The 12272-nt window shown below is 40.7% G+C and overlaps 1 protein-coding gene across 2 annotated transcripts; it reads left to right on the top strand.

Moving 5' to 3' along the window:
* The first annotated feature begins 3389 nt into the window (after positions 1–3389).
* On the top strand, positions 3390–12190 carry LOC137128481 (dapper homolog 3). Of its 2 annotated transcripts, XM_067506561.1 has the most exons (4): positions 3390–3837; positions 3930–4182; positions 8801–8933; positions 9164–12190. In XM_067506561.1, exons 2-4 carry the CDS (start codon positions 3952–3954, stop codon positions 10663–10665), a joined length of 1866 nt encoding a protein of 621 aa, XP_067362662.1. In that variant the 5' UTR covers positions 3390–3837; positions 3930–3951; the 3' UTR covers positions 10666–12190. The 2 variants fall into 2 exon arrangements, with proteins under 2 accessions (XP_067362662.1, XP_067362661.1); XM_067506560.1 differs by having other exon boundaries at positions 3390–4182.
* Positions 12191–12272: the final 82 nt, after the last annotated feature.

Genomic DNA, 12272 nt, shown 5'->3' with positions numbered 1-12272 from the left:
GTGACAGAGCGTAAGAGTATCTTAAACTTAAATTTACAACACACAAGTTTGCAAAAAGCCAAGGGGTCTAACAACAATTAAAGTGACTGTGTATGATGGTACAGAAACATATATATAAGATGTGATTGATGCTTTAATGCTTTAAGGAGTTTCAAGGTGTATGGTGAAATGGATTTTCTTTTTCAAATGCTTGAATTTCATTGTTTTTGTCTTAAAAATACAAACATTCTCAGCTGTTAGAAGGAAACATTGTAAAAGCTTGATTACGTTGGTTTGTTTTGTTCTTCACGTCTGAGTGAAAGAATTATAGTCACCACAGACCTGAATTGAATTGAATTTTTACCATCCTCATTTCTCATTATTACCAACCATTCTAACTTGAATTTAAGTTACAATCTAGCACAGATTAGCACCCGTGTGATGTTTGTTTTTTCTTTTATAGTGTGCACTCACACAGTTATCTGCGTTACACAAATGATTGTATGATTGCTATTGCTGCACAGCTGTGGAACCAAGGTGACCCGAAAGTTCCTGATGCCACCATTTTGTTACTGATAACTAATGAATTGTGTGCTTCTCTGACTGTATTAATTGGCATTTGCCTTGCTGTCACAAAGCCAGCAAGACGTCGGTGCCACTCTTACACCACAATAGTAACTAAAAGCCTTGGTTAACATAACGATAAAAATCTCACACACCTCCTGGAAATCACCACTGATCAAACTCAGCAAATGCTCTTCTTCAAGTGTGTCTTGGTTAAAAATATGTACTGGTGTAGTTCTGTTTAAAAAAAAGAAGTTCTACTGTATGTTTTTTTAGAACATGTTTTGATCTCCAGAGAGACTTTTAGTGAACTTTATACATGAGATAAATATACTGTAAGTATATGTTATGTATATTTGCAGTGTGCACACACTGACGAGAGAATCAAACTGCGCTGCGCGCAGGTTTTGACTTGCTGATGACTTTGCCTCATAGAGACTGAAGATAAAAGTGGGTTTCTGGTTCATGTGAAGTAGAGTTTGGGAGCAAGAATTAAAAAAATGGACAAATAATGATATTTTGGAGGCTCATATTTTGTCTATTTTTAATTTAAATTATACTATTTTAACAAATCACACGTATTTCATCATATATGTGGGAAAATCCAATGCAGTTGTACCGTATTTTATGTTTTGCTAACTCTAAACAGAGTTACAATCCCTAGAGATCCAATACATCTGACCTGAAGAGACTTTGCAGTGGAGTAGAACACTATCAGGCAGCCAGATTGAATATTCATGTGTTACGCCTGCTGTACTTCAAAAATATGGGTGTCAGATATTGAAAGCATCATTATTATTGTGGGAGTTGTATACAGACACAAGCTCCTGTGTTTTCGGAGCGTCCTTTCCCCTAAACTTCCCTGCTGTCTCAAACTGTCCCACAGATTTATTTCTTACCACTGTAAACCAACCCGGTGAATTTAGGTAAGTGTTGTGGTGCCAGTCCACTCTCGCTGAAGGTAAAGATTGTGTAATCTGCAGTTAAGCATTTTTTACTTTAGTTATAAAAATATAATTCTAAATAACAACTATTTATTAATATTAATTTTTAATTAAATGAAATTGTTAATGAAAGACCTATTGTACCACCTTCTCAATCTGGCTGGTGGCTTTCTGTGGCACCCTGCCTACGTGAATCTGTTTCTGTCTTAAAATTGTCCCCCTCTAAAACTGGTGCTGGACCATATCCAGACAACCTGTGACTGCAGGGTGCGCTGCTGCATAGACGGTAAGTTGTTGTTGTGATTAACAATATTCTGTAACAATGGCCCCACAATATTTACATCTAAATGTATTCTTCGTGAGGCACCTGCAGTCTGTGTCATAGTCCTAGTTCCTGCAAAAGTCTTAAAAGACAAAGCCTCAAATTCATAGATATATGAGAACATTTAGTTATAGCAACAATGCTTTTTGGTACACTGAATAACATATAAAGTTTTGTCTTGCTTTCTTTGGCTTTACGTTCGGGTGCAAATGTAAATTAATGCTTTTAAACTTCCCACTGACTTCCCTATATTAAAATGTTCCTCTGCTTCCAGCTGGAAAAACCCTCCAGATGACAACACCTAGAGGACTTTTTAATCATTAGGAGTTCAGATGATGTGTTTTTAATCAAACAAAATACAACTGACGAGTGATGTTAGCTAACAATTTAATAAACTGGAAGCAAATGTGTTTCTCTTGCTGTGCTCTAACTGGCCAGTAACTTGCAGTACATTGAATTTTTTGTTATTTTTTGGTAGGTAAAAAGTGTTTTGCGTATTATGTCCAATATATGTACTCAGTTTAGTTCATCAAAATTCTATAAAATAAATATTAAAGCACCAGTAGTCATCCCTACAACATTTTCACATTAATACTGTGGTATTCAGTTAAAAATATTTTGATATGATTTTGTTCATATCACCCAGCCCCACTTTATGAGTAATAGCAGACCTTATTTCTATTAAGCTTCTAATTTCAAACTACTGTGTTTTTCAGGTGTTTCAATCCATTAGGAGGGACTCAGGCCATGGTAAGATGGTCTCCAAAAGGACAGGGAGAGTTTTTCAGAAGAGTTCTTAAATATGTTCAGTTTTGCCCTTATACAAAAAGGTCAGCAGAATCTCGGAAGACACTCGATCTGAACAAATTAAGTAAAGGCTTTTAGTCGGTGCTGCCTTTTATAGATAAATGTTGGTTTCCATAATTGATTTTTAGGTTTTCTTAATTACCGTATAAATTTTTCTTTTATTGCTGCGATTTAGGTAACTAAATCATGGAGTACTGTGGGTTTTAAAAAAGGAAAGGAAAGTAAAATTGCTAGACAAGGTTACAGTAAAGTTGCCTTAATTAATAGAAACTGGCTTTCATCAAGGCTGTTAGTAATATGCTCTATTTAAGGAAATTACTACATGGTACTGTATTTGGATTATTAACAATTTTACAGGCTACTACTGTATTTACAAACATAAATAACTATACCATGTTTTAGTACATGGTATTATAGCAATGCTATAGTAGAAAAAACAGTATCTGCCACTCTACTGTGAATCAAGAAAAAAAACAGAAATCTAGTGTAATTCAGTATGTGCTGTTATTACAATAACAGTGGTAGAACTGTAAAAGGTAACAGTAGATTACTGGAAACCACACTACAAGTATTTTACTGTTTATCTACAGCTACAGTTTGTCGGTGAAGATTCTCATTCATCTTTTTGTTTTGTTATCAGAAGATTGACTCATGTCAACTTAATTTCTTTCTCCTTGGTTTGGCTACTTATCCAAGCAGCTTCTTCAGCTACTTACCTCTAAAATTGTTTACAGTGCATAGTGTCACTGGTTTTATGATTTATGTCATAGTGTGTATAATTTACATGGTGACATGGTTGTACAGTATAATACTGTTTTACAAATTACTACTGTCAGGACACTCTGGACTCTGAATCCAGTGATGTGTGTGTTTATGTGGACTAATGTTTTTCTGCAAAATCATCAGGGAAAAGATCTAATAAAAGTGGCTGAAGAGCTCAGAATTTGCATGTGATTCTGAGAGAATGGGTGAGGTCGACGTGTCGCTGTAATGAATCAAGGGGGATGGGACTCGCACCATCCTACCAGCCTCCCGCTTTCAATAACGCCTGAGATGGGATTTGCAAAAGGGGCGGAAGAGTCCCCACTTTCTCGCCTTGGCTGGTCGCAGAGGGCGGTGCTCCGTGCCTACGTTTGACAGCTGCGAAATAGAAATTGTATAGCGCCTAGAAGGACTGGGAAACCATGCTGCTCAAAGACAACCTTACTGTCACAAGGAGTGGTATGCAGCATAAGCCTATGTAACACGCGTCAGCCCTCATAAATCTGGCTCGTAAGAGAAAGGGAAATACAAAATTGCCTTTAATTGTGCAGATAATCCTGGGATTCCGGCGGCATGCACCGAGCCTTCTCCTTCCCCGTGACTGTGGAGCGCAGTCGGACCAAGCAGCGCCTGGAGGCGAGTCTGGCCGGGCTGTGTGAGCTGGAGCTGCGCAAGCAGAGGCAGCAGTGCCTTGTGCTGGGTGCGCTGGCTCTGGGAGACCCCTTGCCCCAGGACCACTCCAGAGGGGAGTTGGCGTGTTTCAGCAGTTGGGGGCAGGAAAACTTGACACTGAGGCGCCAGCTAGTAAGGAGTTTATTTTGAGGGTCTTTTCACTGCATGTTTAGATTCCAGTAACCAGCTCTGGCAGATTGGCTCCACATTTTAAACACTTTACTTCTTGCACCATTGTCCTACATGGCGTTGGATACATATTTACATCGTTTTGAATACATAGGCTTTGCAGCGTGTCCTCATTCTATTCTGCTTGGCCGTCGGATGCACTCTAACTCTGTCCCTTTTGTGTAGCGGTGACCCCAATCTGCAAAAAAAGTTACTCAACATGATTAATAGGTCCTCTGTTTAACATGATGCGACGCGTTTCTCTGCTTTAGGATGAGATTAATGCCCGAGGGTAACGAAATCAGGGGGTGGAGCAGCCTGCGTTTGTGGCTCAGGCTGACTACTTAATGGCCCATTGTTCCCTCATCATGGACTTCTGGAGGTTTTACTACTTAACAAGCTCCTATTTGCGCTTTCTGCACATACCAAAGAAATTGTTCACCCCTCCAGCTTTGTAAGTCGTTGTTGCAGCTAACATTTGTATGCCACTGTCATTTTTCATATAATTAATGCGATTTATGATTTAGGTTGTGAAAACCCGCCAGGATGAACATAAAAATAGAACAACTAGGTTAATCCAAAGTTTTAGTGGCAGCGTTACTACATTAGAAAGTTGTATGCACCATATCTTCTATTTTCCTTTTGATGCTGTTTAGATTTAACAATTAGATCTGGGAATTTTGTTTGTGTTTGCCTGCTGCTCCTGCGCAGCTCGCAAACTGTCTAAACATTGCTATAACACAAAGCCATTATTAAAGAGGGTGAAAAAGAAATTAAATCAGCCGCGTCCTCTTCACACCTCCTTCCTGCCTCCCTTCCTCCCTCCCTCTACTCTTCCAGGGGGCTAACAAAAGGCGCATATGGAACAGAATACTAATGACGGCGATCGAGGCCCTGTTGAAAGAATCCCATACATAGATGGCCTTGAACACTTTGTTTTACTTATAACCTCATCTCTGCCATTGTTGGTTGGTTTTATAATTGCGACAGAAAGATATTCGACTTATCACAGAGCCACAGATGTGTAATAACCTACAAGATGAGTGCACGAGGGTCAAGTGTTTCCAATGTGTTCCACAACATCAGCCGCTGGAGCTGCCAGTGCATTTCAGCCTGACTGACGAGAAGCAGCAATTTTTAAAGCAAGTAAAAGGGGTGACACGAGTCCCTGCAGGCTGCACATTTTTTTTTTCCGCGCAAAGCGTCACCGGATCGATGTTGATTAACAGTTATGCTTATCCAAGCGTGTGAGTAGTTACATGGCGAAATGCCTCGGAGAATAGTTTTGCCCGACAGGTCCGTAATTGAAGTCTCAAATTGAGCCTTCATAATATTAGGTCACCATCTGCGTCTCTGCCAACTCCCCAATCTCATCTTCTATGTTGGCTGAACCCTCCAAAATGTATAGTTTACAGTGTGACACAGAAGCTAGTGACCCATGAGAGCATGTGTCTGTGTGCGTGTGTGTAGTTACCTTGAACGTGAATGTGGCCTCAGACAGCTAGAGAAACCTTTTGCCCGAGATAAAGTGTGTTGTTCAAGGTGTTGACAGCTGTGGGACGCCAGACAGCAGCTGCAAAATCGAAACTCTGACCTCCCTCTCAGATACCCTGCTGTGTGTGTGTGTGTGTGTGTGTGTATCTTTGAGAGTGGAAAAGTGTTTGCAGTAATCTTCATCCTAAAATCATGTTTTTAACCTTTCTTAAAAACTGTAAATGGCCTTAATTAACTTAAGCCATAACTTTGTGTATGTCATTAGTGGTGTGTTTTCTTATGCAGGTTTTCTTATCAGTTCATCATTGATAAGGGTGTGTGTCCCCTTGTGGCTTTCTGTGTCTTTACGGTGTAAATGTAAATTAATGGTTTAAAGGTTCCCACTGAATTTCATATATTAAAATATTTCTCTGCTTCTAGCAGAAAAATCACCCAGAGGAGTTTTTCATCATTAGGTGTTCAGATGATGTCATCTGTGTGAGCAATGGAAAAGCGGGTTGATAATGATTACTAATTCCATAGTGTGAGCAACAAGATCACATAATCTGAACTGAAGGTTCCTCCAAGTCATGTGATCTGAAGGCATTTTTCTGCTAGATGTAGAGGCATATTTTAATTTAGGGAAGTCAGAGCAAACTTTAATGACATTCATTTATATGTACAACTCAAACTAGACCCAAAAGAAGAAAGTTCAACATCACTGAAGGCGTCGTTTAAGATAACAGCACAGCGTGAGAAAAGAGTTGGTAGCGACTGATCACTTAAATGGATCGTTGGTTTCCTTTCGTTTTGTCCTTTGTGCCCTTTAGTTTCTATAAAAGAGACAATCAGAAAAGAGCTCATGAAATATAGACTCATAGAAATACAGAGAAACATAGGTAAACCAGATTTTCCTATAAATCTGTCAACATTATGTCCAAGCAGCAGAGTGGTAGCACTTCAGCATCATAGCTAGATATGGAGCTTGCATGTTATTATCATGCTTTCGTGGGTTTCCTCTGGGTACTGGGTTTTCTTCTACGGTCCAAAGACATGCATGTTAGGTTAATTGGTGACTCTAACCTAACATGCATGTCTTTGGACTGAGGAACATGCTCTGTGAGTGTCTCTGTTGGCCCTGAGATTGGGGACTGGTCCATCTTTCAAATTTGATTTTACCAATATAATTTATTTTACTTTATTTAAATAAAATTAGCATTGAATGACTGTGTTTAAAAAAAGAAGGGATTAGTAGTCAATAAGCATAGGAACTGTTAGCAGTGTGTGTGTGTGTTTCCTGCCTCCCACAGTCTTCTCTGTGTGGAGCCAGTCACAACATTGCTTTAATTATACAGGGTTCAGCAGTGCAGGCTGCATGCCTTGTGTGCCCTGTTCCATAGATTTCCTTATCCTGGCAATATTGTTTCTAAAGGCTTGTGTGTTGGAGGCTGGTTAGAGGTTGGTTCTACAGATCAAAATCCCCTTTAAATTAAAGTCTATATCGCGCCAATGTCATTCAAATCAGAAACTTCTCGAAAAGCAGAATTATAAAGTCTTTATTATATTGAGCAGGACATCTAATTCTCACTTGTCTCTTGGTTCTTGCCATTTTTTCTTTAAATCTTGGGTTGTAGCATTTGGCATCAGCAAGTAATCAGTCCATCTGTTGTCTTGGGTTCACCTGCTGATCAGTCTATTTCATTGAAACGGCAGTGTTGCCGTGATTTGTTGTACACCTATAGCATATTGGCTAAGTGAGTCTGGCTGCTGACTGGAGTCCTCTGTGTCCCCCATCCCCCACCAGCCCAGGGCAGAGGATGCAATAAAACAGTAATGATTTAGAGTGTAGAATGTCAGAGAACCAGTGTGGGACCATTAATTATAGAGTGCAATCAACAACCAGCCTGCAAAATTGTCCCTGATACACTGTGAACCTGCTCCAAAGCCATTCAGCAAAAATGTGTGTATTGTTTGGTTTGTATGTCCACAGAGGTCTGTTTGTTACTGCAGCATAATAATTTGATAATGCACACCATGCCTTCCACGTGTTTTCATTTGTGGACATCACCACAAAGAGGTGGCAAGCAATCAATTATGTGAAACAGCATTATTGATTAATTGATTTTCCAGTAGCCTCTCATCCTCCCAACTATTCCTTACCACACCAGAAAGCTTAAACAAAGCTCTGTACTCATAGCTTTCCCTATAAACCATATTAATGTAGATATGTTAATGCTTTGTTTATGTTAAGACATTGAGCATCCTTGTCCAAACAAAGAAATGACAGTGTTTTGGGTGAGGAGGTGGTGTAGATTGTTCACGTGAGCTTGGGTCAATTGCCCCTCAGCACCCCTTCCATTCTGCTTATGTTTAATCTACAGGACAAAGCAGTCAGAGCTCCATCTCTGACTGGTGCATTGATCAAAAGATCATTAGATCACTGAGACAAGGGTCCTGTCCATTTCTCTAGGAATTTGTCTCTTTTTCCCTTATAGTTTTGGGATAAAAATAGTTTGATTTTTGAAAACTTAAGAAAACTGACCAAGACCAAGAGTAGCCGCACTAGCAGTTCTGTGAGGCAATGTAGATTTCCCATTGTTTGAGAAAATGTTGAGGTTCACTAAAGTTATTACATTTCATCCTGAGGGGAATGTGAATGTCTGTTCTATCCAAAAGTTGCAGAGACATGTCACTAAAAACAGTTATCGCCGACTTCATCGTAGGCCCTAGAGGAAAAATCTGGGCACCACCACTATGAAAGTCTGCAAAGTGATTCATGGTAAATAATGATATTTTAGGCAGCAGGCCAACCTTTCCACTCATACAGCCATGAGGAAAGCTTGAAGAAAAAGGCTCTCTGCCAAACGGCCATTTCTGATGACTTCTCATAAGTTCTTTTACATGTTTGGGCTCCGTATTGCTAGTCTACATCTCTACAGGGATTGTTTTATCAGCACAGACGTACAAAGACAGGGCTCTGAAAGGGCAGAACACTGTAGCATTTATCTGCCACGTGTTCAATCACCTCTTTAAGAGGAAATTAAGTCTCCTAACGAACCCTAAGTGTCAACAATATCACCTTCAGAATGAGTGTGCATTTGTGTTTCAGTGCGCTCTTCAGAATTCCCCGTGGGGCCTGATGCAGACGCTGGAACAGCAGGTGGAGGAGCTGAGGATCGACCCCCACGGTGGCAGCTATGATGGAGCTCAAGGAGAAACTGGCGACAGTCGACCAAGTTCTGGTACTTTCTTAGTTTTAAATCTTTTCAGGCTTGCATGTAATTTAGAGTTTTCACATGTAAACATTGTAATAAATTGCTTTAATATGCATATTACTGGCATGAAATTGAAAAACTTCATGCCAGCTCTTTTGTTTTGCATTGTGAAATATCTTTACTGACACAGCAAACTATCCTTTTGCTCATTCATGCTCCAGTTGCCTGTAATGTTATTTTGTGGTCTATTTGTAAAGTACACTCAGCCACTGAAGACCCCATCATGCTGAATGGAGAATTAGATGTACCAGTCCGTCACACCACCCTGCCACGCTCTTTCTCTGCCCCTCACCCACCTCTAGAGGGCATCACTGAGGAGGGCACGGGAGCAGACTCCTGGCAGTGGGAATCCAATGGAGCCGACGTAGCCTGGCAGCAGCACTCTGCAGAGGATCAGATCACTGAAGAGGCCTACCAGCAAGCCTTGAGGGTAGAAGGTTACATCCTAGGTCTCATCCAGCGCCATACTGTCTCACCAAGGCCGTGCCAGCCCTGTACCACATTGAGCCCCGACCATCCATTCTGTACTGCCTCTGGACACAGCTCACTACAAGGGAGAACTCCTCATATGACTGAACAACACATTCCTGACTCCCATCTACAGCTCCACGTTGACCTTTTGGCAAACCCTCATAGTCAGACCTGGGGTTGTGACCTACTAGAGAGGGAGGCAATTGGCAAAGAGCCCCCATCTCTGGAAGATGACTGTTATCTGGCTCTGCCCAACCCCCAGTCCAGACCACACTCTCTGGCTGGGAGGCTCCCATCGCCTCTGACCTCTCTGGAACCCAACTGTGGTTTTGAGTCTCTTGACCTTCATTGTGAACCTGCATCCCCCCAGCATCTATATCTACAACCTCCTATTTATCATAAGAACAATTTAGTTAGTGCTCACTACATCCCTGGACAGGCCTGCTGTGCCCCTGTACGCTCCCCCAGAAACTACAACCCAGAGCAGCCTAAACACACCCAACGCTCTCCTGACCACATCAACTCCAGGTCCAAAACCTCTAAGAAGAGCCACAACGAGCGAGAGAGATCCAAAAGATCAAGCAGTAAAACCAATCGATGCCAGTCTGAAAACAGCCTCCTGGGCCAGCGAGTACCACCTGAGCGAAGATACAGCACCACCGAGAGGCACCAAAGCAGAGAGAAACGAGCCCAGATTACAGGCCTGCAGGTAGCCAACAGCAGCCATAGTGGGAGCCGACCCTGGAGCTCCAGCCTAGAGCTCAGCCAGGATGAGGGGGACACCCACACAGGACAAGCACACAAACAACCACCTCAAAAAGCTTGTCTTTGCCACACTGGTCACCATTCCCAACCCCAGAGCTACCAGCAGCACCACACACAACGCTGGCACTCAGACTTTCAGGAGGGAACACCTCCCTGTCAGGGAGAGGTGGGCTATGCTGCTGCCGCTGCCCACGCAGAGTCCGAGTCCAGCATGAGTGAGGTGTATTCCCCAGCCTCCAGCTCCCTGTCCAGTGACTCCGATGAGAGCGGAGGGCTTGTGTGGCCCCAGCAGCTGCCACCGCGAATTGCGTCTACCTCCTCTCCGAACTCAACTTCACCACAAGCCACTAAGAACGCCCCCCCTCAACCAAAAGCCTTTGTTAAGATCAAAGCCTCTCACGCTCTCAAAAAGAAGATCCTCAGATTTCGCTCAGGGTCCCTTAAGGTCATGACTACTGTGTGATGAAGCCTGTTTAAAACCCAAAACATTTAGTACAGTTTTTAAAGCTATTGTCAGTGCAAAACTGTAGCTGCTACTTTTGGTCACCAGTAATATCTTAGATTTTATACTGCCTACCTCTAATGTTCATTTGAGAAACATTTACTTTAATGGGCATGATTAAATATCTGCAAGAGACCTTCAGTTTGTCATACCTGGTTTAATTCATTTTATAGCTATAGCTAACATCCATCAGACACCAAACTAATGGGCATTATCCTGTTATAATTTATGATAACTGATGTTATGCTAAATTTTGCTGGGTTTAAATGCACTCAAGTTAATTGACTGACTGCTACCATTTGTTTAAAAAATTAATTTTAAAGAAATTTGGGTAATAGCTTTTTTGTGGTAGTTTGTTTGTTCATTTGTTTTTGTTTTTTGACAGGCCAAAAATTATTTCCTTTTTTTCTGAAAAGAACTATGTAATTTGGTAGTAATCATCAGGAAACCGTTTCCTCCCCACTGTTGCCTATGGCTTGCTCCAGGGGGAATTGTTGGGTTCTCTTTATACATCTTTATAATCTTGACTTTATTCCGTAAAGTGCCCTGAGATGACTTTGTTGTGAATTGGCGCTTTATAAATAAAGTTGAATTGAAGTTGAATTGAATTGAATTAAAAACGGGAATTTTCTTAAAAGAGCAATTAATTTTAAACCTAGGCATTAATTGAATTTTTTTTTTTTTTTTACTGTAGACATAAGAGACTCTTTATGTTACAATACCAATTCATTGGAAAAAGTTGACCAACAGTGTATCATTTCAATACTTTAAAAAAATTACTTAAAAGGAACTTTGTAATTGCAGCATACACTTAAAAAATACCTAAATTTCAGTTTTGGCAAGACTTGTACCTTAAGAGCACTTGCACTTCCTGTAGAGAAATCTCTCTTGGACATAAACACGTGTTATTGTACATATATGTTTGTATTTGGTTTTCCCGGCGTCTAAAAAAAAAAAAGTGGGCTGATTGCAAATATTTGAGCAGTGAATACATGTATATCCCTTTTACTTGCCTTTTGCTCAGTGTTTTTAAAGCATGTATTCATATTGAACTGTCCACCATCATACCTCCCCTGTTTAGCCAGCTGCTTTCAGTAAGTGTAAATAAATACACAGCAGTGTGTTGGGAATGAGCTTTAGAGGCTCCACTACAGGACCAGTGTACCGATTCATTCACACAGAGATACAGACTAATAATCTCTGGCAAATATGAATGTTTTTGTATATACCAACATGTGGCCTTGTTTGGAATGAATGTGCTTTGTAAATTAAGGCAATTTGCTCTTGATTTTGGAACTTTTAATACATTTTATTACTTTATTGTTGCATTTGACGTTCTGGTAAAATAAGTCTAATGTAAAAGAGCCTATGTTCGTTTGGGTATCTGTAAAATGTGATTGTGTTTACAGTTCAATGGCATTTGTTTGAAATAAATGTATTTGACAAACCTACACACAACAAACCTTCACTACAGATCATATTCATACAGTTCCAAGCTGTCCTACTGTCTTTTGAAAACAACTGGCCCACTGGGAAACAGAGACTCAGACTTTCCTTCTCCCTCCTGT

This window comes from Channa argus, chromosome 6, assembly GCF_033026475.1.
Source record: "Channa argus isolate prfri chromosome 6, Channa argus male v1.0, whole genome shotgun sequence".
NCBI classification, from domain to species: Eukaryota; Metazoa; Chordata; class Actinopteri; order Anabantiformes; family Channidae; genus Channa; species Channa argus.
The sequence above is the reverse complement of the archived record's forward strand: the minus strand, read 5'-3'. Positions and strand labels throughout refer to the sequence as shown.

Bases quoted from the DNA above. Each gene is read 5' to 3' on its own strand.
- LOC137128481 (XM_067506561.1), top strand. From the start codon at position 3,952: ATGCACCGAGCCTTCTCCTTCCCCGTGACTGTGGAGCGCAGTCGGACC. The intron at 4,183-8,800 runs GTAAGGAGTTTA...TTTGTGTTTCAG, and splicing joins TGACACTGAGGCGCCAGCTA to TGCGCTCTTCAGAATTCCCC. The intron at 8,934-9,163 runs GTACTTTCTTAG...CTATTTGTAAAG, and splicing joins CGACAGTCGACCAAGTTCTG to TACACTCAGCCACTGAAGAC.